Here is a 22,734-nt window from a genome sequence, read left to right on the forward strand (position 1 = left end):
CTTTGGTGTCATTGGTGTACATCAGCAGAAATGCTTAGTGGTCTGAAATAATGTTTTGGCTCCCCGAGCACCTATTCTAACCAGCTTAGACCCCAAATGGATACTTTTACCCGCGTGAAGAATTGTGCATTCAGAAATGTTTTTCTGATCATTTATCTTCTCATCGTCCTGGAGGAGGTCAGCAGAAATTGTAAACCCGTTTAAATAAAAACTGGGATGAGGTGTTGGAGGAGGGCGGACACAGTCACACAGGGTTCTGGGCAAGCCAGATGGCGGAGAGAGAATTCTAGCAACACTCTCCAGTGTTCCCGGAGACAGCCACTTCAAGAATAGCTGGGTGTTTGCAGACCCCGACCAAGGCCTTTCGACCTGGAGTGAGCCCAAGTGAGGACCAACTCTGCGAGGCCCGACCCGGCCCCCGCAGGGGCGGGGTGCCGGGGCGGGGTTAGCAGGGACAGGATCCGGGTGGGATTTGGGGAGAAGTGATGAGACCCGAAAGCCGAGTTTGGTAGAGGTGGGCCGGGTGGGAGCTCACCTCAACTCCCGCATTCAGAACGTCCGCACCATTTTCCCCGGGGTCGCGAGTCCGGCACACGGGGGTTGCGAGGGGGCCGGCTTCCAGTCCCGGCGGCGCACCCTCCGCCGCGCCCCCGCCCGCCCCCCGCCGTGGGGTCGCCGAGCTCCCGCGCGCGCTCCCCGCCCCCTCTCCCGGGACGCTGGCGGCGGCGGCGGCGGCGGCGGCGCAGGGGAAGGGGCGGGCGGGGGCCGCCGTCGCTCTCTCCTCCCACCCGCGCTCCCGCCGCGCCGCGCTCCCCGGCCCCGAGCGAGCGGGCCGGCCCGGCTTCCTCCTCGCAGCCCGCGGCGTCCCCCCGGCGGGCGCGCGCCGCGATGGCAGCGGCCGAGCGGGGCTGAGCCCGCCGCCAGCCCGCAGCCCCCCGGCCCGCGCCGGCCCCAGCCATGGCGAAGCAGTACGACGTGCTGTTCCGGCTGCTGCTGATCGGGGACTCCGGGGTGGGCAAGACCTGCCTGCTGTGCCGCTTCACCGACAACGAGTTCCACTCCTCGCACATCTCCACCATCGGTAAGGGGCGGTGGCCGGAGGGGCCCCACCCTCCCCACCGCCACAGCTGGCCCGGGCGGCCCCCGGCCCCTGCCCCAGCCCCAGCCCCGGAGAACTGGCCGCCTCTCCGGCTGGAGGCGTTGGCGCGGGAGGCCAGGACCAGGGAAGAAATCCCGGGGAGGGGCCACCGCCTGGGGACTTGAGGCGCGGGTCCTGGAGGTGAGGGCGTCCCTGCCGTGGCCCGTGATTAGGGATAGGTTCTCCCGGCCTCGCACTGGGGAGCCTACCCATTGGAGCCCAGACGAGCGTAGGCCTGGGTACCCCGAGCTGGGGCAGCGAGAATCCTAGCCACTGAAATGACTTCCCCCACACCCCCAGGTGGAGAGGGGGAGGGGAAGGAAAGCCTGTGCTCCGGAAGAGGGGTTCGGGGTGGGGAGCCGCGTCACTGAGTCACTGGGTACCCTCAGTTCAGGGGTGACCCAGTGTGGAGCCAGGAGGGGGAAGGGAGGGGCCGAAGGGATTGAGTTTCCAGGAGCACAGTTGTTAAGGTAAGCCACAAGGTGGGACACCTGGAGGAGAGCATTGATTCGGTGAGCGTGTTTGCCTGCGACAGGGGCACTTATTAGCTAGCTCCAGAAAAACAGTTGGCTAAAGATTTGTTTTGAAGGAGGCTGAGGAGTACTCTCCACACCTCGGGTCAGATGGCTGATAGGACCCACCTTCCAGGACATTGGTTTGATTTGGCAGAGCTGGAGCCTGTGCTTAGAGGGACAATATCTCCTGGCTTCCCAGGCAGAACTGTGATGGCATCTCTTGTTCTGGAATGAGCGAGTGGCCCCCCTCTGAGGGGGGCGGTTCTCCTCCTTGGGCCCTGAGGGGCCCCCGACCTCTGGGAAGTCTGAGCTGAGAGAATTTCACCACATCTAACAGCTTCCCCTGCTGTTGCCCTGGAGAAGCCTCAGCATGGCCCAGGTCCCCCTTTCAGTGGGCGGGAGCCCCTGCACTCAGCTCCCACTCCAGGCCTCCACCCTCCCTCCCAACACACCTTCTTTGCCAAGAGAAAAGAGAGAGCAGGTAGAGCCAGCCAGGAAGGACAGAGACCCATGGTTAAGAGGCAGGCTGTGTTGTCACATAGACCTGGAGACCTCACTTTGGGACCGTGTGACCTTGAATACCGCTTAAGCTTTTGAGCTGGCATTTCTCATCTGTAGAATGGGAATAATAACAGTACTTACCTGCTGAGGTGCTGTATGGATTAAATGAGATTATGTTTGTAAAAGCCCTTAACACAGAGTTGGACACATTTGGAGCTTCATAAATGTTAGTTGTTACTGTTGTCATTGTTCTTGAGCTCCCGGGGTCTCCTTCTCTCTTCGCTTCACTATCTTCAAGGGACTTAGGGGGAAGGAACAGATACATCCATCTTTCTCAGGGGAGCTGTGAGGCAGGCCACTAGGAGTTCTGGAGCTCAGGCTGGGCCACTGCCCGGAAGAGAGATACCTATCTGGGAGGGATGGGCCCAGTCCTAGAAGCCAAGAGAGGATGGAATGCCTCTAGGGGAAGGCTCGGGGAAGAGGAGGCACTGGAAGGGCCTGGGAGTGAGCAAGGGAGGGGCTGAGGAAGCAGATGGGATATGGGGACACATTGCCGGCCTGGGAACAAAGGGCAGCATGTTAGCGTTTAAGGAAACTTTCTGAAGCTATTTTATGTGTGGGCGTGGCACCAGGAGCTGCTGAGCTATCCCAGGGGGCTGTGCGCTGCTGGTGGTCCCTGAACCTTGCCTAATGAGCAGTAGTTGGCACCCTGGTATTCTGGCCACATTTCAACTCCAAGGAGTGACCTAGGTTTCTCCCCTGGAGCACTTCATTCATCCCCCTCCTTTCAGAAGCTCTTGGGCTCCTGCTCCGTGTTGTTAGGGGAGCTAGCCTCTCCTAGGAAAGTGTCCCCCTTTCCCACAGACAAATGAGGAAACCGATGTTTCTGAAATCCCAAGATGGCCCGTCTGAGGCTTGTTTTTTCCTTAGGTCCCTTGCCCCCCAATTGCTAATCACCAGCCCTTCTCCTTATGTCTCTTCCACCTTCTCTCTTTTGGGACACCTCCTTCCTGCTAGAGGGGCAAACGTGCAGTTTCCCCTCACAGGTCACAGGGTCATCCTCAGAGTCCCCAGGGGGCCGAGCACTCTAGAGGAGGTGAATCAGTGAACTGAGTGCGGGTCTCTCTATAGCACACTCCCCATCCCAGCCCCTCAGGGCCCTTGGTGTATTGATCTAAAACCTGAGCAGGTGCTTCCTCTGCTTCTGATGGGTGGGGTCTACCTTCTCCCAGAACGCAGAGGACTGTTTAGGAGTTTGGGTTCCATGAGAAAGAAAAACCTGTCTTTCTTCCCACTCGCCTTTTCAAAATCTGCCCACTGGGCTTCTTGACTGCGTGGGTTCTGTTTGAAGCTACCTAAGGCACTTGTGATTCTACCTCATCTTGGGCATGTCTTTCAGCAGTAACTACAGCCTAGGGTCAGAGTTGGATGGTCAAGAAAAGCTTTCCCCGCAGTGATCCAGAAAGTTTCCCATGGAGTTGGAAAGGGCAGCCAGGAAGCAAATCAAGGAGCCAAGAAAATGGGTACTACCGAGTCAACGTCATTAATTTATCCATTCAGGAAAAATGCAATGGGCCCTGTAGCCAGGGCTGAGACCTCCTTCCAAGAAGAGGAATACCTGTCGTCACCTCTCTCAAGCGGCTCCATGCCTAAGACACATTCTTTTGCCATGCTGGACATTGATCGAGGCACCTTTCCCAGAGATTTTGGTGAAATGGAGAAAACGAGGCATTTCACCAGTTACTGCCAAGTCGGAGTTCAGATTCTTGGATTATGTTGACGTGACCTCAGCTGGCACTTTTGTGATTTACTGTTGATGCCATTTACCCGAAGAGCCTGTGACGTTCCAGAGAAGGGCCTGCCAGGGAGCAGTGAGGACACCTCCCAGGCCAGCTGAGGCACTGACTGCCCCTCTTCTCTTTAGGCCGCAGGTAGGCAGGTGGCGTGGGCTGGATCTGTGCCACGAGCCAGCCTTCCCCACGCGGCTGTGCCGACCCGGAGAGTCGTGTGCAGGTGGGCAGCCCATGCCTTAATGGCCTCTGCTGGTTCCTCACCTGTTAAACTAATTAATTAAGGATTCACTACAAAGCACTGTGCCAGACATTTTAGAGGCCTATTTGGTCCACCTTTTCCTGCACACAGGCAAAAAGAGCTGAGGCCACAACGAGATCTGGAAGTACTTGGTGAAGCACTCCTCACAGGTCGGGGATCAATTAGGATCGTTGTTACTGTTGGGAAGCTCTTGCGGGCCTTACCAGCAGCTAAATAAGGATGCCAGGGTGCAGGCGGCAGCCAGCGACTGGGCAGGGGACCGAGAGTGCTAGTGCTGCAACAGAGTGCTAGAGGAGGCCAGACGAGAGGAGGCCCCGCTGACTAGAAGTGGCAGGGAAGGCTCTAGAAGGAAGGGAGGCTGAGGGGAGGCCTTGCGGTGTGGGCTGCTTTTCAGTTCCTGGAGGGGAAGGAGCAGATGGGATAACAGGAGCAGAGACGACAGAGGTGGGAATCCAGTGGGCGTTCATGGGATGCTGGGCAGTCTGGCTAGAACAGAAGGGAGTTTTTAGGGGAAGAGTGAGAACATTCCTCTGTTTATCTCTCTGTCTCCCAAAGTCTACTTTAAGGGCATGAGGGTGAAACCAAACCTTATTCCTCTTTGTTTTCATCATCCTGGTATAGGGCCAGGCTCGAGCTTCAGACATGTTGTTGAATTAATGGATGAATAAGGGCAGGGGTCGCTGAGGGCCTGGCTCAGAGGGTGGGCCTTGGGCCTCCGCAGTGGAACAGAAGAAGGTTCCTGGGTTGGGTGATGACTTGGTGACAGTGGCACTTGGGTACTGGCAGGGAGCAGGAGTTAAGACCCACAGTGGGGAGACCAGTCAAGGGCCGTGGCGGCAGCTGGGTTCCTCTCTCTGCCATACACCTCTCCTGTAGCCGCCACACCAGACTCTACACGGGTCCCATTCTCCTTTCCCTCCAGAAGTGGAGAACTATTTGAACCAGTTAGGCTGGCAACCTCTGAAAGGGCCTCATGTGAGCGGGGCTGCCTGCCCCAGCAGGGAGGCTGTGTCCCAGCCGAGGTGACATCTACATGCAGGGGGCCTTTGGTTCCCTTTCTGCACAGTGGCTAGGAGTGTCACGTGAGCCACTCATGAAGCTTGACAGGACTGCCATCCTTGCTCTTCCCAGAGTACACGCGTCACATGGTCTCCAGACCTTCTTATTCGAAAGGCCACCTGGGCTCCAAGGACGCTGCCCAGTGATTTTCCAGTTTGACCGGTTGAACAGCCGCTGTGGCTTCAGGGCTGCTTCCTGGAGCTGGCTTTGCTGGGCAGGATCCCCTTTCTTTGAAAGTTCTGTGTGAGCTGGCTCTGGCTTGCCTGGGGCTAGGGCCCCATGACTGAAGGGGAGGGAGCGGGAGTTGGGGGAGGACCTGAGGGCATGAATCAGAGCAGGAATTGAGGGACACCTGCTTAGGCGCTGGGTGCCCTCTGCAGCTTGGGGATCTGTGCCTGCTGTGGGCGGAGGGGCGCTTCACTACAGGAAGGCCGGGAAGGCTCTGAGAAGTCGAGGGGGGCAATGGACAGACGGCTGACCTGCATGAGATTCCCCATGGCCTCTGCCACCCTCAGGTGCTGATTTGACAGCTCTTTCCTTAGTCTCCACATCTGTAAATTGAAGAGAGTAACAGACTCTTTCTTAAAGGTCTGTTGTGAGGATTATAGAGGCTAATAGGTGCAAAGCACTTGGCAGAGCCCTCATGGAATGGTAGCTGCTATGATTCTGTGATTATTACCATTCTTATTCTGATTGTTATTCCTAGCGCATAAGAACATCATAAAGATTGATATGCTGTCAGTGAAGTCCTTTGAGGCCAATGCTCACGCATTCAGTGACTGGGGCGCTATTCACTGATAGCCCACCACACTAGGTGCCTTCGAGGAGCTGGGGGTCCAGCAATGAACAAACAGGACAAATCAGGGCACCAGTTCCCTCTCTGGGGATCACAGGAGTAGGCTCTGGGTTGCGTGTCCAATTCTGTGCTGGCCTCTGTCCCTGCCCCTTCCCCCGCCCCTCCCCCACCCTTGCTCCAGCAGTGCGAGGCTCTGGGAAGGAAGGAAGGAGTTGGGGAGGAGTGGGGAGACAGGTGACCAGATATAGGACGGGGGCTCTGTCGTGTCACCCTGCCTCAGGCCTCATTCTGCATACCCCATTCCCCAAGGATGTGATCCCTGAGAAAAGCTCTGAAACCCTCAGAGGCTTTCATTTCAGCTGCTCTGCACACCTGTGCCACCTTCCCTGCTCCGCAGAGCCACCCCCAGCTTGGAAGGCCCAGATTCCTGGCCCTGCCTCCCTCCTCCTGCTCTCCTCCTGTTCTCCTCCCTTCCTCCCCCGCTCCCCAGACATTTCAGTGATGAGCTTTATAGCAGGAAAGTCGATATTTGGCCATTACCCTTCTACCCTGATTGCCAGTTCTTCTCAGAATGCTTTCTTTTGTAATCTAATATTAGTGCCCGTTTCCCTGAAAAACTGCCAATTTTCTGCACACGCGTGTGACCTCTCCTTAGCTTTCCTGCCTGGGCAGTGTGCTTTGTCGGGGGCCACGGGGCTCCCTGGACATTTAACTCCTCCCACTGAGGAGGAGAGGATTCAGCATCAGCCTGGTTTTGTAACAGGGGAAACTAAGGCCCCAAGAACACCGATGACTCACATCTTGCATGCAGGTGGCCCAAACTTGAACCCCCTCCTCTGCAATTTCCCCAGACTGGCTTGGGGCTTGCTCTTGCTTATCCCGGAAGACCTCTCCACAGGCTGCCAAGCACAGCTTCTCTCCAGTGCACCGAGGGCTCTGGGATGGAGGGACATTTGTGCCTCGGCTGTCGGCCAAATCTGCCTCCTTGACGTGACCCGCTGGAGAACTGTCAAGGGCTAGGATTGAGAAGTCTGGCTGGGGAAGCTTGGAGGGTGAGATCTAAGTGTTGCCTGCATGTTACCATTTTGAGAACATATTTACAGAGAACTCCTTGACCGGGGCCCCGTGATCTGTAGAGAAGGCTGATATGACAGTTGGCCCCAAAATGTGGGTCATCCCCACCATGGCTCTCAAAATTTTTTCTCACTGATCTTTTCTCCTGGGATGTTCTGACTTCATTCATTCAATCATTTATTCTCTCGTCACCCACACGTTCATTTTTTCTTTCCTTTATTCAATTTTTTGAATAATTTTGTGTATTATTATATCTGCCTTCCGCCAGGCAGTGTGAATGTGAAAGGAATAAGATGGTGTTTGGCCCTCCAGGAGCTCAGAGGGCAGACAACATCTGGGAAGTCAGGCATCCAAACAGACAAGCAGAGCAGTATGCAAAAGCAGTGTCGGAATGCTTGGGAATCACAGAGAGGGGCTAAACTCCTCCAGGGTTGGTAAGCAAAGGCTTTACAGGAGAAGTGATACTGGGGCAGCTCCTGGAAAACTAAATGGGGTTCCTCAGGGGGCAGAGGGTGGGGGAGTTGCTGCTGAGGAGACTACCTCATGATCTCGGGCTTCTACTATTCAGGCTGGCTGGGCCAGCTGGTAGTGGCCAGGCCATGGTCGTACCAGCTCATGTTCAGCTAGATCCTTTCTAGGAGTTAGCTTTGTTGTCTCTGTCTGAGGCAGACACATCGGGAGGCCCTGCCCCGTACCAGATGCTTGCTCCTGAGGCTCCCAGCCCCAGTCTTTTTCCCTGGGAAACTTCTGCTGCCTGTCAACATGGCCCTGCATAGGAAGAGGCTCAGGAGGAGGGGACAGTCTTGGCTGCCTCTATTGTGCCTGCTGACCACTCAGTAGCAGGTTCCGGGAGGCAAGACCCAGGTCAGGAGTCTGCCAGAGGGGACCAGAACACGGCTAGCTGAGGGCACACAGCCGTGTCACAGAGGCCCTATGTAGGTTTGTGCATGTGGCCGGGGAAGGGGAAGGGAACTGGAGTGCCCTGAGTACCTACTCAGCGTACCTACTGTGTGCACGCAAACAGTTGCGCTTTGCACATCCAAGCTGTTCAGCATAGAGATCCCATCATAAAGTGGGGGGCAAGGAGTCCCCAAGTTGGCCTTGCTAGTGTTTGAGAAGTTTCTTGGTACATTCCTCCGGTTAGATCCTCCAGTCGAGTTTATATGTATGAAGCTGGGTCCCCCTGAGAGCCCAGAGAAGGGAAGGGCCTTGCTGTGCTTCCAGCCATACCCTCCGACCCCACCCCCTTCCCCAGCCTTTATAACAAAGGAAAGAGTAATGTGGACCCCTCTTCCTTTTCTCTTCCATGGAACTTCAACTTTGACTGAAGATGCGTTCCTGCCTGAGGAATATTTTCTGTTTCTTCTGCCTGGGGGCACTGGTCCCTCAGGTCTTTATGCTGGTACCTTCTTGTCACTCAGGTCTCTGATCAAATGTCACCTACCTTAAAAGGTCATTGCTGACCAGCCCGTCTAAAGCAGCTTTCACATGGATCTCCTTACTGTCTATCCCATTATTCTGCTTTGGCCCCTTAACATCACTCTGAAAGTATTGATTAGTTTGCTTATTACCTGTCCTCCCCATTAGAATGGAAGCTCTCTGAAGACGGGATTATTTCTGCATTTCTCACTGCTGGGCCTTCTAGTATCCAGCTCGGTTCCTGGCACATCGTAGGCACTCAGTAACAGCGTATTTGAATGAATGCATAAATGAATGAATGAGTACACATGTGCATTTTCCTCAAGGGCTTCTGCTCCTCCCGAGGGCAGCTGCAGCTCATACTGCTGTCTTGGGGCTCAGAGACAACAAGAAACTCACTATCCCACCCGTGTGCTTGGGACTGAGCAGAGAGGGAGAACTGTGCAAGGGGCAAGCGGGTTCCAGTAGCGTCCAGTTCTTCTGCTCAGGTACGTGTCTGAGGGGAAGCTCAGACATAGCAGGGAGCCAGAAAGCATGAGAGGGGTCCTCTTCGGTGGCTGTAGAGACCAGGGGGCTGGGGCTTAGACTAAGGTCAGTATTGCAGGTCGCTCGGAGTCTCTGGGGGTGTCAGACGGTTCCCATCAGTCAGCCCGGCTGCTGGAGTGACTTCCAGGACCACCCCACTGCCGGGGGCTCTGGAATGGGGATCCTCTAGGGCTCAGGCACAGGGACAAGTGTTCCTTCCCAGCCTCATGGGACTCCATTTTCAACTGGGAAATCCTTCTCCTTGCTAACAGCACCTGGGTTTTTGGGCCAAGGCTTTCCAAAGATTGGCCTCCAAGACTTTATGTGCAGGTAATAACTTCCAGAGTCGTCCTGGTCCCCACATGATCACACCAAGGGAGTGTGTGTGTGTGTGTGTGTGTGTGTGCATTTGCTACGTCTTAAAAAATAAAGGAGGGACAGAGTATCACTCTGAAACCTGCAGTCTTTCTGGTACTTGGCATCTGAATCAGAGCCGCTGACTCTGTCCTGGAGGTGAAAACACGGCCTTGGAGCTCAAGGATCAGGACTCTGTCTGCCGAACACCAGGGCCCCCTCTTTTATTTCTGCTTCCCACCCTTCCCAGAGCGAGCAGGAGCAAATGCTGACTAATGCATTCGTTGAGAGAACCCACTGCCTCTTCTCCCCAGAGCAAGGCCAGCGTGAGGGACGGTCGGTCTGCAGGTGAGTAAGAGGAGGAAGTCGGGTGGCAGCACAGAGTCTAGCAGGCAGTCCAGGGAAGAGGAAAGTAGCAAGTAGCAGGTTTGGGGCAAAGACACTCTCCCCACTCCCCTCATCTACCTGGGAGGAGGGGCTTCTGTGTGCCGGGAGTCTTTGTCTTGAATCTTCTCTTGAGGTTTGTCTCTTAGCTCGCCTTCTGTATTGTTCTTGCGCCCTCCTTCCCTTCATTTGTCCCTCAGTTGGAGGAAGATGGTGTCCTTGGTCTCGTGGTGTTACGGGTTTGGAAATGGGGATCACTCTGATACCTAGCTGGGGGCGGCACAGTCAGGGTCTGCCTTTCCCCAAAGCTTGTTTTGGGGTTGCTCAGGGTGACCTCTTTAGAGGTGACCTCCTGCCACAGCCCCCGTGAGCCCCACCTGTCCAGCACATGCTGTCCAGCACCAGGGAGGGGCTCGGGGCCTTCCTGGGCCCTGGGCTTGGTAACTGGAGCCAGCATGGCTCCAGGGATTGGGTGTCTGCCTTGGGTTTCAGCTGTATTAGGTTGTTCCTGTTGGGGCATCTCATTGCTAATGAAAAGGCTCAGGTCACACTGCCAGTCCTTTGGGCTGTGGTTGATCACAGTGATAACATCTGGCACCCAGAAAGAACCTTATTTCCACTTGAAATATGTGGCACTTGGCAGGCAGGCCAGCTGGCACCTGACATTAACCCATTAGGTACTGGCCTGCCAATAGACACAGCTGAACTTTGCCAGAATGTAGATTATAGGCAGACTGGTGGGGAGAGGGTGCGGGGAAGGGAGACATCTAGCCTCCGTGGTGGATGGCATTTTCTCTTTTTGTTGGAGCACTGTGGCTTTGTGCTGGCCCCTTGTCTCACCTGCCTACACCCCTTCCTTTCCCCAGCAGGAGCCCCTCCTCCCCAGAGCTCTGTCTGTTCCCTGCACTGTGACCCTGGGCTGCCTGATCTCCTCGTTCCCTGGGGAGCTGACAGCTTCTTCAGCGAACATTTCATAACACTGTGTGTCATTGGCTTTACACCTTCTCTCACAACTGGGATTGTCGTTCCCATTTTACAGGTGAAGAGACAGCAAAGACAGGGTAAGAAAACCACATGGCCAATGCCTCGGAAAGGCGGGAACGGACTCAAATCCTGAGCACACAATGATGTTCTTACTGCCCGCACCACTCTTCCTCCACCTGGGCTTCCCGGGGCTCTCGGAGGCCCGCGGTCATTCTTTCCCCTGCATGCGCCCGTTCCCTTCTTCCCGCAGTCTTCTCGGCCGCCTGCTGCGGGGTGGAGGGTGCAGTGAGCATGCTGCTTTCTCACCACCCCCGGCGAGCCATCTCCGCCACTCTGTCCTGCATCCTGCTCCAGCCCGCAGGACCCAAAGGCCAGCCCTGTCCCCCCTCCTGCTCTCTGACAGCAGCCCTGTCACCGTGCTCCCCGCTCCTCTTGTGGCCTCGAGGTCTCCAAGGGTTGCAGCTGGAGAAGCGGAGGCTGTAGGGACTGAGACACAGACACGAAGAGCCGGAGGCCAGCACTGTCCACAGCCCGAGGCAGGAGGCATTTCACGAGGAACTTTTCTTTCCGATGTTTGTGAGGCATTCACATGGCAGGACACTCGTCCCACGGGTGCCCATCCTCCTCACGGGCTCTGGGCCACTGATGGAATTGCGACTCTATGTCCGGCACTCTGTGGGGTTGGAGGCAGAGACTTTCAAAACAAAAAATATTGTCAAATACAAAATATACTCTCTAGCCCTTAGGTCCTTTACATCCAGTGGAGGCTGGAAGACAAAAGCTAGGAGGCAGCAACAAGCAGGGAATTTGGGAGAGTCTCCCTCTCAGCCCCACAGTTGAAACATCTGTGGTGGAGGGGGATAGGGTGGGGGGCATTAGGCAGCAGGGGACAGACCCAGACTGTAAATCTTCGAGGCACCTTCAGGCTTCAGGCGTGCTCTGAGGACACCCATGAGCTGGGAGGTAGGATCTATGCCAGGATCCAGCGCTCCCAGCCCCAGCTCTGGCCAGTGTGTTCTGTCTTCAGGCATCTCTGCTTCTCCGCACATTGGCCTGTGTTCCTCTTATTACCAGCTGACCAATCCCTTCAGCACCGTCTGGAGGGAGCTGATTTGATCGGCTTAGCTAGATCCCCTTGCCCATGTTGGCCGGGTCACCTTGGGGTCCCCAGCAAGCCCACTGATGGACCAGCCTTCTTTGGTCAGATGTCCCTCTCTGGTCCAGTTAGGAGCTGCTTCCCCACAAAGAACACATGGTACCCAACCCTGCTTCCCTGAGCAGAAGCTCTGGGCTGGCCAGCTCCAGCCAGAAGAGGACACCAGGTGTGGCAGACATCATGACTGGCCCATCTGAGGAGAAAAGTGGTGAGCCTCTCACTGTGCTTTCAGTTCTTGGTTGGCAGAGGGCCCTCTCTTCTGGACTTTCTCCCCCAGGAATCCCCATGTCTTCAGGAACGTCTGCTGGAGTGGTGTGGAGGCGGTGAGCCTGTTTCTTCGCACCACAATGTCCCCTGCGCCTGGGGACAGTGGTATGGCTCTGTGCAGGGCTGAGGGCAATCCTGACCTCAGGGAGCAAGGGGTCCCCTGAAACTAGCTAATGGTGGGCTTGCTCCCTGAGTACCCAGGACCTCACTTCTAGATGCCTTATCAGAGCAGAATGGTATGGGGTATGTCAGAGTGTGACAGGAAGGGCAGTAAGATTCCGCAGCCGCTGGTCCAGGGAGCAGTACCCTGGATAGCTGTCAGGAGCCCAGTCCTCCAGGTCTGGTTCAGCCACTGGGTGAGGGAGCAGGAGTCAGTTAGCCAGCCTGTCTGTGCCTCAGCAGTTGTCATCACTCTTCCCTGCTTCACAGGGCTGGCACGAGAACTGAGGGCTCTGGATCCCTTAGCTAAGGGGTGTTCTACAAATATCATTATAAGGATCGTAGATTGGATGTGGTTCAGCCTCGGGATGGGCTAGACAGTGGTTCTCAGTCTTCAGCCTGGGTGGACCTGGAGAATGGCTTTTCTAGCATGCTCCTTGATGTTGATGCCGCCAGTCCCTGGGGGAGCCAGAATGAGAACACGCAGGGATGGAGGTTGGAGGAGAGTATCTCTCCCCGCCATAGAGTTTGGAGATCAGCAGGAAGGAGGCAGACTGTTAGGACGAGCACCCAGAGGGCGCTGATGATGAGCTGAGAGCTGAGGAAATGAGGTAAGCCTCAGGAATGGCTTCATCAGGCAGCATTTGGCTTACCCCTAGAGACTGGAGAAGGAGTTCTGTTGAGTGAGTGGCACTGAGGAGGGGGCACACAGGGGCTGAAGCCTTCAGTGAGGGGTCAGTGGCTATGGGGAAGGGTATGGGGGACACAGCTCCTATAAATAGGGTACCAGCTGTTACAAGGGCCCCACTGAGGTGGGAAAGCAGAACTCTGTGGGTGACCAACCAGGCCAGCGTTTTGACTGTCCTGCAGTGCTCAGCAGCAGAGAAAACTAACAGCCACACAGGGGGATGGAGGGGCGACGGGTGGGCACAGGCACGTCCTGGAGTAGTCGGTGGACGCAGTGGAAGGTCCAGGCTATGGGACCAGGGAGAATAGAAAGAAGAGTCCACTACAAGATCACTGGGCTCTTTGTCTTTTTTTTTTATTAAAAAAATGTGGGAGCACAACCCGGTGCTTGGTTAAGCATCTGCCTTCGGCTCAGGTCATGACCTCAGGGTCCTGGGATTGAGCTGCATCAGGCTCCCTGCTCAGCAGAGAGCCTGCTTCTCCCTTTGTCTCTGTGGCTCCCCCTGCTTGTGCTGTCCTTCTCTCTCAGTCAAATAATTAAATAAAATCTTTAAAAAAGAAAGAAAGAAAGAGAAGATGGGTGGGAGAGGAAATTCCCTCAAAAGGCCTAGACTTACTGTTTTTTAGTGCATATGCATAGCCAAAATGGAAGCATTTTCTCCAAGCTCCACGGATGTTACTGGGTGGTCAGGAAGACCTAAGTTGTAAGAGGATGGGTGTGCGGGTCTGTGGGCCCCCCAAATCCCTCAGCCTCAGTCCCTGGCCACACAGCTAAGAAGTGAAGGAAGAGGGAGAAGGAATCTAAGCCCAGCGCTCACTCCCAGGCGCTGCCTCTTCTAACACCTGCTTATAGTCTAACACCTGCTTACATTGTCGCCCCGAGCCCCCTGGTGCAGGGAGCTCCCTCCTGGCTGCCCCTTGCTCCGGGACCTGCAGAGAAGCCCGCATAGTTAAGTCCTCTATGTCTAGTTACTACACAGCTCTCATTCCCTCTGAGAAGCAATGCTGGGGGTTGCACAGGCTCTGCTAGCAAATGGGTCTGTGTTCAAATCTCTGCCACTTGCTGTGCTGACCTTGGGTTAGTTATCTCACCTCTCTGGGCCTTTGTCTCCTTTCCACTAATCTCTGTAAGGTCAGGGATCCTCTGTCCTTCTGCCACTCTGTCTGCACCTAGTACTGTGCAGGGCACCGAGTAAGTTCTCATAGAAGTGTATGGAATAAAGGAAGGTAGAACCTTCTGTTTCCCTCCCTGCTACCTTGTGACCACTCTGCACAAGGCCCTGTCCTTGACCAGGCCTGAGAGACGAGTATGAGGATGAGCTAGGTTGATTAGAAGATGAACCAAATTGCCGGTTCTCCTGGGAAGCCAGCACTGTCCCACGAAAAACAAGAATTTCCTGATTCTCTTCTATGCCGGCAATGGTGAGGAGCAAATTCTTGGCAACTGGCTGTCTGAGGAGGGGGTGAGTGTGCCGCTGCCCACCCCCAAGGCCCGGCGCCCCCACCCTCGCTTTCTCTGCACACCCGGAAGAATGGCTGCCAGACATTACCCATTTGGAAAAGTACAGCTCAAGAGCTATGAATCAGCTTGGGCAGGCGAGAAATGATTCACGTCTGACCAAGTTGATCTAGTTTGGGTTGTCCATTCGGAATCTTTTTCTCCCCTCCAGTTAAATGATGATTGGTCTTGATGGAAAGAGGGAAAAGTCTGAATTGAATCCATCTGTATTTGTGGAAACCTGGGGACAGGCCAGGGAGAAGGGGAGAAGTGTTCCCATTGGTAAAGAGCTAATGCTGAGTGGCATAGTGGTGGTGTTGGGGACTCTGGTACCTGTGGGTCTTTGGGGCTGAGCCAGGCAGCTTGGGACTACCGTCCATCTGGAACTCTGCCTTGACCGTGTTCTCCACCTGAAAACTGGTTAATGATGCCCATTCCTGACCTGTCTCTGGGGAGTACACGAAGACTTAAGCTTAATTAACTTACTCGATAGCGCTTTTGCATCACCGGGCACCGTGCCCAGGCACAGTTGGGGCTGGAAAGAGGCGTGGTGATAAAAATGTCTCCCCTCATCTCTGTCATCACTCAGATTCAAGCCTGTGTGCTGCGGGTGCTGCTGACTCCTCCTGCACGTTTCCCCAAATATGTTTCTGCCTTGGGCTGCTTTGCCAAATGCCTTATGTTTCCTGGGTCTTGTGGCAGCTGAGCTCCTCGAGTCCTTGGGCACGTGAGCCTGAGAAGCCTGTCTGTCCCCCCCTCCCTCCCCCAGGAGTGTAATGTGTCACTGCCTCGTCCTCCTGTCACTGGTCGTCATTTACAAGCACCCACAATGGACCGGGACTATACTAGGGTATAGTGGTAACTGTAGGCAACTGAGTATCTCCCAGGTGCTGGGCCCTGTATCTCGCCTCGTCTTCTCACCCTCTGAAATGATTGGTGATGTACCCTTTTTACAGATGAGGAAATGGAGGCCCAGAAAAGCAAGGCGCCCAAAGTCACAGCAATGACCAAAGTGGCCAGAGTCAGGATTCGAGCTCAGGCCTGGCTTCAAAGCCCGTGCTCTTTCTAAATAAATGAGTACACAGCAGTGCCTCCTCCAGTAAATGGGGGATAGTCAACAGCAGAGCCACTGCTCCTTCTTGGTGGGCCTCTGCTAGGGACCCTCTTCGGGATCCAAGTCCCTTCCCCTCACTCATGGCAGCCCATCCCCTCCTGGTTATTAATAAGGCAGAGAAAGAAAAAAAAACACCCAGGCTACCTAGGTAGGCTGCTGTTCCTAGGGGTTGGAGTTCCATCGCAGATAAATAAACACCTGTAGTTCTCTCCAGCAGTGTAAAGAGGAAGACGTCACACTGAGGAGAAGGAGACACATTTGGGGGCTGAGTAAGGCAGTGATGGAGTGGATTCCCCGTACTCACTCTGCCCTCCTCCTGCACCCCCTCTACCCACCCCTGCCCTTTACTGCTGGCAATTCTCAGATCAAGGAAGAAGGGAAGCCCCATTCAAAGCCCCAGATCCTTCCCCAGGGCCAGTCTTTGCCTTAAGAAGGCCTTTACCTCATGCCATCTTTGTGCCATATTAAGTCATAGACAGTCCCTTCCAGTGTGAGTGCCCTGAGCCTTCACTGTTCGGTCTCAGCGGTACTCTTCCTAACGTCCTTGCTCTCTTCCTTTCCCCAGGCGTGGATTTTAAGATGAAGACCATAGAGGTAGATGGCATCAAAGTGCGGATACAGATTTGGTGAGTTGGGGAGGAGGAGAGACATGGGGCTGCCCCACCCCCGCCAACTCCGGCCTCCTGTTTCCTTAGGAAACTTTCAGGGATTGACCACAAGTCACCAAAAGCCAGGAACTAGAAGGAATTGGCAAACCGACGAGTGTTGGTTTGTTTTAGGATGAGGCTTTGCCCTGGGCCCAGCCTCAGTGCACAGGAGGGAGGGTTATACCCCACATTGGGATGGACCCTGGGGAGATATTCCCCAGGACGGTATGGTGCAGTTCCCTCCAGGCGCCACGGGGGGCCGCTGTGGCCCTCTGGCCTGAGGTTTCTTCTGGAAGCGAAGCCTTTGCCAGCCTTTGCAGCTGCTTCCAGTTTGGGGAATGCTATGGGCCTTGCCTTCAGAGGCCCCACAGGGACGGGAGGTGGGGCAGTCCAACCTGTTTGAACACAATGGCCCAGTTCTAAAGAGAGGTGTCGAAGGCCCAGTTTCATTTGAGACTCCCGGCACTGATAGAATTGATGAGGCCCCTGTAAGTCCAGGCAGCCCCAGATAACCAGGCCTCTCTCCTGCAGGGTCAGGGATGTTCAGACCCCGTTAGGGAATCAAAACTCCTGATTTTTCACCCTGTAGATCCCCAGTTTTTCCTGCAAGGGCCCAGGGTCGCCCTCTTGCCCCATGCTCCCTGCTCTCCTGATGGCCTGGCTTTCCATTGCAGGGACACGGCGGGGCAGGAGAGATACCAGACCATCACCAAGCAGTACTATCGGCGGGCCCAGGTGAGCCGCCATTCTCAGGGTTTGGAGGTGGGGAGCTGCCATCCACACTCCCAACTCTAAGCGCTGGAGATCTATATGCCACCGACTCCCAGAACAGGGCCTTCAGACAAACACGTTCATCTGTTATTCTCTGAGCACACACCACAGGCAAGCCCCCCACCTCATCCCCACCCGCCACCCTTCACCCTGCGCCAAAGACCCCAGTCAGAAGAGAGTTCTGTGATAGGCTTAGGGCACAATAGCTTTGGGGGGATGAGAGAGAAGGAGAAGTTTCTGGGTGCTGAGGGAGCCTCATTCTGCTAAGCAGGGAGAAGGGAGAATGGGACCCAGCCTTTAAGGTACCACACCTGCTTCTGGACCCTCGACTGTGCACTATCTCTGTGTGCATCTACGCCCCCCCACCCCATCTCTCTCTCCTTCTCTCTCTCTCAGGGAATATTTTTAGTCTACGACATTAGCAGCGAGCGCTCTTACCAGCACATCATGAAGTGGGTCAGTGATGTGGATGAGGTAGGAGACGCTGCCTCCCCATTGAGGGTGGGGGAGGGTGCCTCAGAGGGGAAGATAAAGTGAGGGCCAGCTGGGAAGGGCTGAAGCTCTCAGGGCTGGTGAGCAAACACTCCCAGGAGACCTTGCCTTTCCCAGCCCTGGATGGAGACCTCTGGGTGAGTAAGACATGGGGAAGAAGCCCAAGCTCCACACCGTCCATGATCTGTGCCCAGCCAGGTCGTCATGGCTGCTTCTTCCTTGGAGATGAGTTAGGTCAGAGCCTACCCTGTGACTGTCTTCCTTCCTGAACTCTCAAGAGCAGGAGGAATCGTGAGACTGGGATTCTAGTCCTGGTTCTGGAGCCTTGGGCAAGCGATGTGAACTTTCTGAGTCCCCAGGTGGAGACGGGACTTCAGTGCAATGCCCTTGCCAGTTCAGATCCCAACTGTCTAACCCCAGGAAGTACCAGTTGTAGCTGGAGTGTCTCCCCCCCCCTTAAGCTGTCCTGGTGACAGCCCTCTAACCCCTGGGGTCAGCCTCGTACCTGCATCCCGTAGGCCTGCTCTGTCCCTAGGGCTCTGGAGCTTGGGGCTGGTGTGGAGGCCAGGAGATAGTGTGATGGGAAGCTGGGGAGGAAAGGCAGTACTCACTGGCAGTTCTGTCTGTCCTCTGTCCCCAGTATGCGCCAGAAGGTGTCCAGAAGATCCTTATAGGGAATAAGGCTGATGAAGAGCAGAAGCGGCAGGTGGGAAGGGAGCAGGGGCAGCAGGTAAGTGCAGCAAGCTGGCCAAGCCCGTCCCTTGGGTGCTGCTGCCTGGGCCATCCCTGAGAGCTGGGACCCAGGATTCTGTCCTTGTCCTCAGGCACCCTGCACCTCCCACAGTTCCCGGAAGCTCTGGGCGAGTTGCCATCCTTGAGAGTTTGCTTTCTGTCTGTTGGGACAGTGATTTGGGACCTATCCTGGAACAAAGAGCTCTCAGGCAGCCCCTTGCCTGGCTCTAAGGGCCCCATAGCAGGATTACCCTCTGCTAAAGAGGTCATCCCAGTGTGGTCATGGTGAGGAAGGGCTCCAAGTCACTGACTTCCCAGCAGCATCCAGGCACGGCGACTGTCTACAGGGATCCCATCCCTGTCTTTATACTGGAAAGGGGTAGGGAGGAAAATAAGGGAATGAAGGCCCCACGGTTGGAGAAGCTATGGGGCTGTGGGGAAAGGAAGGTGGTGCCTAGGGACATCACACTCCCAGAGGACTGAAGGATGGGTGCCATGGAGACGAGAGCCGTCCACCCACTCTGAGGGCCTCCAGAGCTTTTTTCTCCCTCTTTCCGTCCATAGCGCTTGAAATAAAATAGATTTTTGGCATATAAAAATAATACAGGGCCATTGAAAAATCTGAAAGTAGACGCAAACCCTACCAGAATAAACCCTCCTAGAATAGTATTTATCGAGCACTGTGTGGATGGCCGGTGCTAAGTGAGTGCTTTGAGACGCAGGACCTGTTTTAGTCATTCCCTGACCTTGGTTGAGAGATGCCCTCATCCCCCTTTAACAGATGGCAGGTCCGTAACTTGTCCAAGGTCGTATAGCTGCTGAGTGGGGCATTGGCATTTACGTCTGGGTCTGTTTGACCCCAAAGCCGCGTTTTTCATTAATTCCACACCCTGCACAAGACTGGAGGGTCCTTTGCCTCCTGATGTGTGACGTGTGCATGCCACAGGCAGGGGTGTGTCTGCAGGGAGTGCGGGCGGGGCTTTGTGGAGCATCTTCTCCATTTTTGGCTGGCCCTTTTCTGGAAAGGGGCTTCTGAGACATGACCTGCTGTGAGAAGTTGTCGCAGTTGAGCATGGGCTGCAAGGGCCGTGGCAGAAGTACAGGCCGCTGCTGTGGGCACCTCCCTTCCCTTACTGACTCCCTTTCAGGAATGTTCTTTTCTTGCAGCTGGCCAAGGAGTATGGCATGGACTTCTATGAAACAAGTGCCTGCACCAACCTCAACATTAAAGAGGTGAGCTCCCCGAACCCGCTGCCCTGCCTCTGTGGCCCATTGTTGCAGAGGGGAGCAGGGAGGAAGGGAGGCGGTGACCCGGGGTGGGAGAGTGAGCCCAGTTCACATGATGAGGCCTCGTCCTGGAGCAGGTACAGGGCTGCAGGGGTAAGAGGCAGCGGCAGCGCCCGCTCACCCGCCACTGGTGGTTTCGCAGTCTTTCACGCGGCTGACGGAGCTGGTGCTGCAGGCCCACAGGAAGGAGCTGGATGGTCTCAGGACGCGTGCCAGCCATGAGTTGGCGTTGGCCGAGCTGGAGGAGGACGAGGGCAAACCTGAGGGCCCAGCGAACTCTTCGAAAACCTGCTGGTGCTGAGGGTCCTGTGTGGAGCACCCAGCGACCCCTCCCTCCCCACAGGAGGCCTGTGGCAGACAGGGAGTCCGGGCTTTGCCCTGCTTCTCCTCTCACTCGGGTGACCCTGTGGAATACCAGTAGCTGCTACTCCCCTGCCTGGCCCCGAGAGCAGCCCCGCTGTCATCTCGGAGCAGCCTCTGCCCCCTGCCCTCCAGCCTGGAGGGGCTCCCTTCTGCCGGGCTCCCCACCACAGGCCTGCCATGAGCCCCGGTGTGCTCCGGGTGCTGTCTTGCCGCCCCAGGCTCCCCAGACAGTGGCCCCGTCTGCAGTGAGGCCACTCTAAGGCTCCTTCTTTCTCAGTGCATCTTGTCTCCTCTCTGCTTTTCCTCTCTTCCTCCTACTTCTCTTTCTTGTCCCCTTCCCCCTTCCAGTGTGTTCTGTATCAAAGCCCCTCGAACCTCTTTCCCTCTCTGTCCTGCTCTGTGGCTGCCAGTGCAGCTTTTTTCTTTCCTTTCTTCCTAACCCTGTCCAAGGGAATGGACTCAGGCTCATGGGGATGTTCCATACTCTTCTTCTGGGAGAACACCCCACCCTGCTTTGTGAAGGGGCCAAAGCCTATGGGGTGCTTCTTCCCATCTTCCCCTCCCCGCTGTCCCTTCCTGTGGCATGGCCTGCCCCATCCATGATCTGGGAACGTGGAACATCAAAGTAGGAAGGAAACACCAAACTGGCGGTCCTCAAAACTGGGGCTGTCCCACCTTTTCCTGCCTGGCCCACCGCCCCCCCCCCCCGCAGCTTTGGCCTTGCTTGGCTGCCTGCCCACCTGCCTTTTGGGGAAAGTGAGCTCAGAAGCAGGTGCTTCAGAGAAGAAAAAAAATTGTTGAGGGGAGGCAGGGACAAAAGGTCACCTCCATGCTCTACCTCCCATGCAGGGTGTACACAGTTTCTCCCCACCTGGGCTCCTAAATTTATTAAAGATATGTACCAAGGCCTCAGGGCACTGCAGGGGCGAGGAAAACCTGCCAGGGGGGAGGGAGATGGGAATGATGTCGACAAGCCAGCCACACACCCCAGGAAGGGAGGTGTTTGGAAATGAAGGACTAGCCCCTGTGTATCAGGTGAAAGGCAGGGAGAGGAGGCCAGAGACAGCATTTCGCAAACCAGAGGGAATACGGGAGCAACTTCCCTTTCTGTGTAGGAAGGGCATTTCCCCACAACCCCCTGGCAAGGTGACGGAACCACTGAACCCAGCCTTCAGCGCTCAAGGTTTTCCTGAGAAAGTCTGTGGGAGAAGGGCAGGGGCTTCCTGGGGAGGGAGAAAGAAGGTCCTGGGTAGAAATGCTTGGTGCTGTTCTCTTCAGCCTTCCAGAAAAAGTGCTTATCTTGCCCCTTTAGCTTCTTGAAGAGGAGCCAACCGCACTGTGGCTGCTGGAGGAGGGAGGGAAGCCGACTCCTTCCTCCAGAGCTCTTTGTTCAGGAAGAAGTTTCTTTAGCCCGATGTGGCCCAAAGGTGGCTTGAGGGAGGCGCTTTAAAGAAGGGACAAGTCAGTGATGGGGCCTAGTGGGGTTCCTCCCCACCCGCCCGGCATTGGAGGCTCATTCTTAAGCTATGTGTTAGCTACATCTTATGGCTCGGGCTGGAGCTAAAACAAAGACTCGAGCCCTGAACCAATGGAGCTTCAAAGTCCAGGGCACACACATGTGCAGGATTAAGAGCCCCACTTCCTTATTACTCCAAAAAAAAAAAAAAAGGTGGGGAAAAAAATCACCAAACCTTTCCTCTGACTCTTACCAGAGTGGGAGAGGGTAGCTCAGGATGTAGGACCAGGGACAGGCTAACAGTGGAAGGAAAAGGAGGGCGGGAATAGTTAGAAATTGTTAGCTGATGAGAAACTTAGATAGCAGACTCTTTAGGATGAAGTCATGACTATGGCTGGGATGCTTCCTTGAGGCCTGACTTCTCGGGTGTCAAGACACAGCATCATGCCAGGGCTGGGGTGACAGTAACGCCAGACCTCGGGAAGCCAGGGGCTTCAGAAAGCAGACGTGCTGGGTGCTGGCTCCAACCTGTGACCCGTGTTGCAGCAGTCCCTGAAGATCAGGCAGAGCACCACTGCCTTTCTCTCCCAGCCCCCTCGGGACAGAGGGACTCATTTTTACTGTACCTAGGGGTTCTGGAAGGGAAAACACAGGGTGGAGATTTATGCACCGATGAGCCCCACCCATCAGGGCCACAGCTGGGGAGAGGTATGGGAGGGTTGGAGCTCTAGGGTCAGCTATGCTCACTAGGTATTGGGAGTCGGCATCTCACCCCTACACTTCTCCAGTCCGGGGGGTGGTCTGGGGTCTGGCCTTAGGCCCAGACTGTTGAGCAGGCGCTCCTGCCTGTTAACTCCTCACCACCTCTGCACCTGCTGTCTCGAGACTCAGCCCAGCCCCAGGCATTTCCACCTGCTCCCAAGTCCCCACCATCTCCCTGTGATGGGTGAACTTCGTGTACTGTGTCTTGGGTCCAATATATGAATTGTGAGCAGGGTTCATCTATTTTAAACACAGATGTTTACAAAATAAAGAATATTTCAAACCACAGGTGTGTCTGCCTGTATGAGTCCCTAGGAGGAGTTCTCGCTTGGCCCTTGGCAGTTAAGGGGGAGAGGGAGAGGCAGTGCTAGGAGACGGTTCCAGAACCTTATACAGCAACAGCAGGAGAATGACAGTGGAAGCAGCAAGCTGTCCTCTTCCTTACTGTACCTTTCCCAACGTCACCTGCAGGGGAGCCCCAGCAAAGCCCCCCAGTGCTCTGCAGTGGGCCTACAGGAGCAGAAAGATGGTGTCACTGGTAG

At 55.5% G+C, this 22,734-nt stretch overlaps 1 protein-coding gene across 3 annotated transcripts; it reads left to right on the forward strand.

Annotated features, from left to right (window-relative positions):
- The first annotated feature begins 737 nt into the window (after nucleotides 1-737).
- On the forward strand, nucleotides 738-22,478 carry RAB15 (RAB15, member RAS oncogene family). Of its 3 annotated transcripts, XM_082734124.1 has the most exons (8): nucleotides 741-1,081; nucleotides 12,026-12,165; nucleotides 16,248-16,308; nucleotides 17,004-17,064; nucleotides 17,497-17,574; nucleotides 18,233-18,322; nucleotides 19,492-19,557; nucleotides 19,754-22,478. In XM_082734124.1, the coding sequence occupies exons 2-8, from the start codon at nucleotides 12,054-12,056 to the stop codon at nucleotides 19,910-19,912; spliced, it is 627 nt and encodes a 208-aa protein (XP_082590250.1). In that variant the 5' UTR covers nucleotides 741-1,081; nucleotides 12,026-12,053; the 3' UTR covers nucleotides 19,913-22,478. The 3 variants fall into 3 exon arrangements, with proteins under 3 accessions (XP_082590251.1, XP_082590250.1, XP_082590249.1); XM_082734123.1 differs by lacking the exon at nucleotides 12,026-12,165; XM_082734125.1 differs by lacking the exons at nucleotides 12,026-12,165; nucleotides 17,497-17,574 and having other exon boundaries at nucleotides 738-1,081.
- The last annotated feature ends 256 nt before the right edge of the window (nucleotides 22,479-22,734 follow it).

Source organism: Mustela nivalis (genome assembly GCF_964662115.1).
Source record: "Mustela nivalis genome assembly, chromosome: 6".
Lineage (NCBI taxonomy): Eukaryota > Metazoa > Chordata > Mammalia > Carnivora > Mustelidae > Mustela > Mustela nivalis.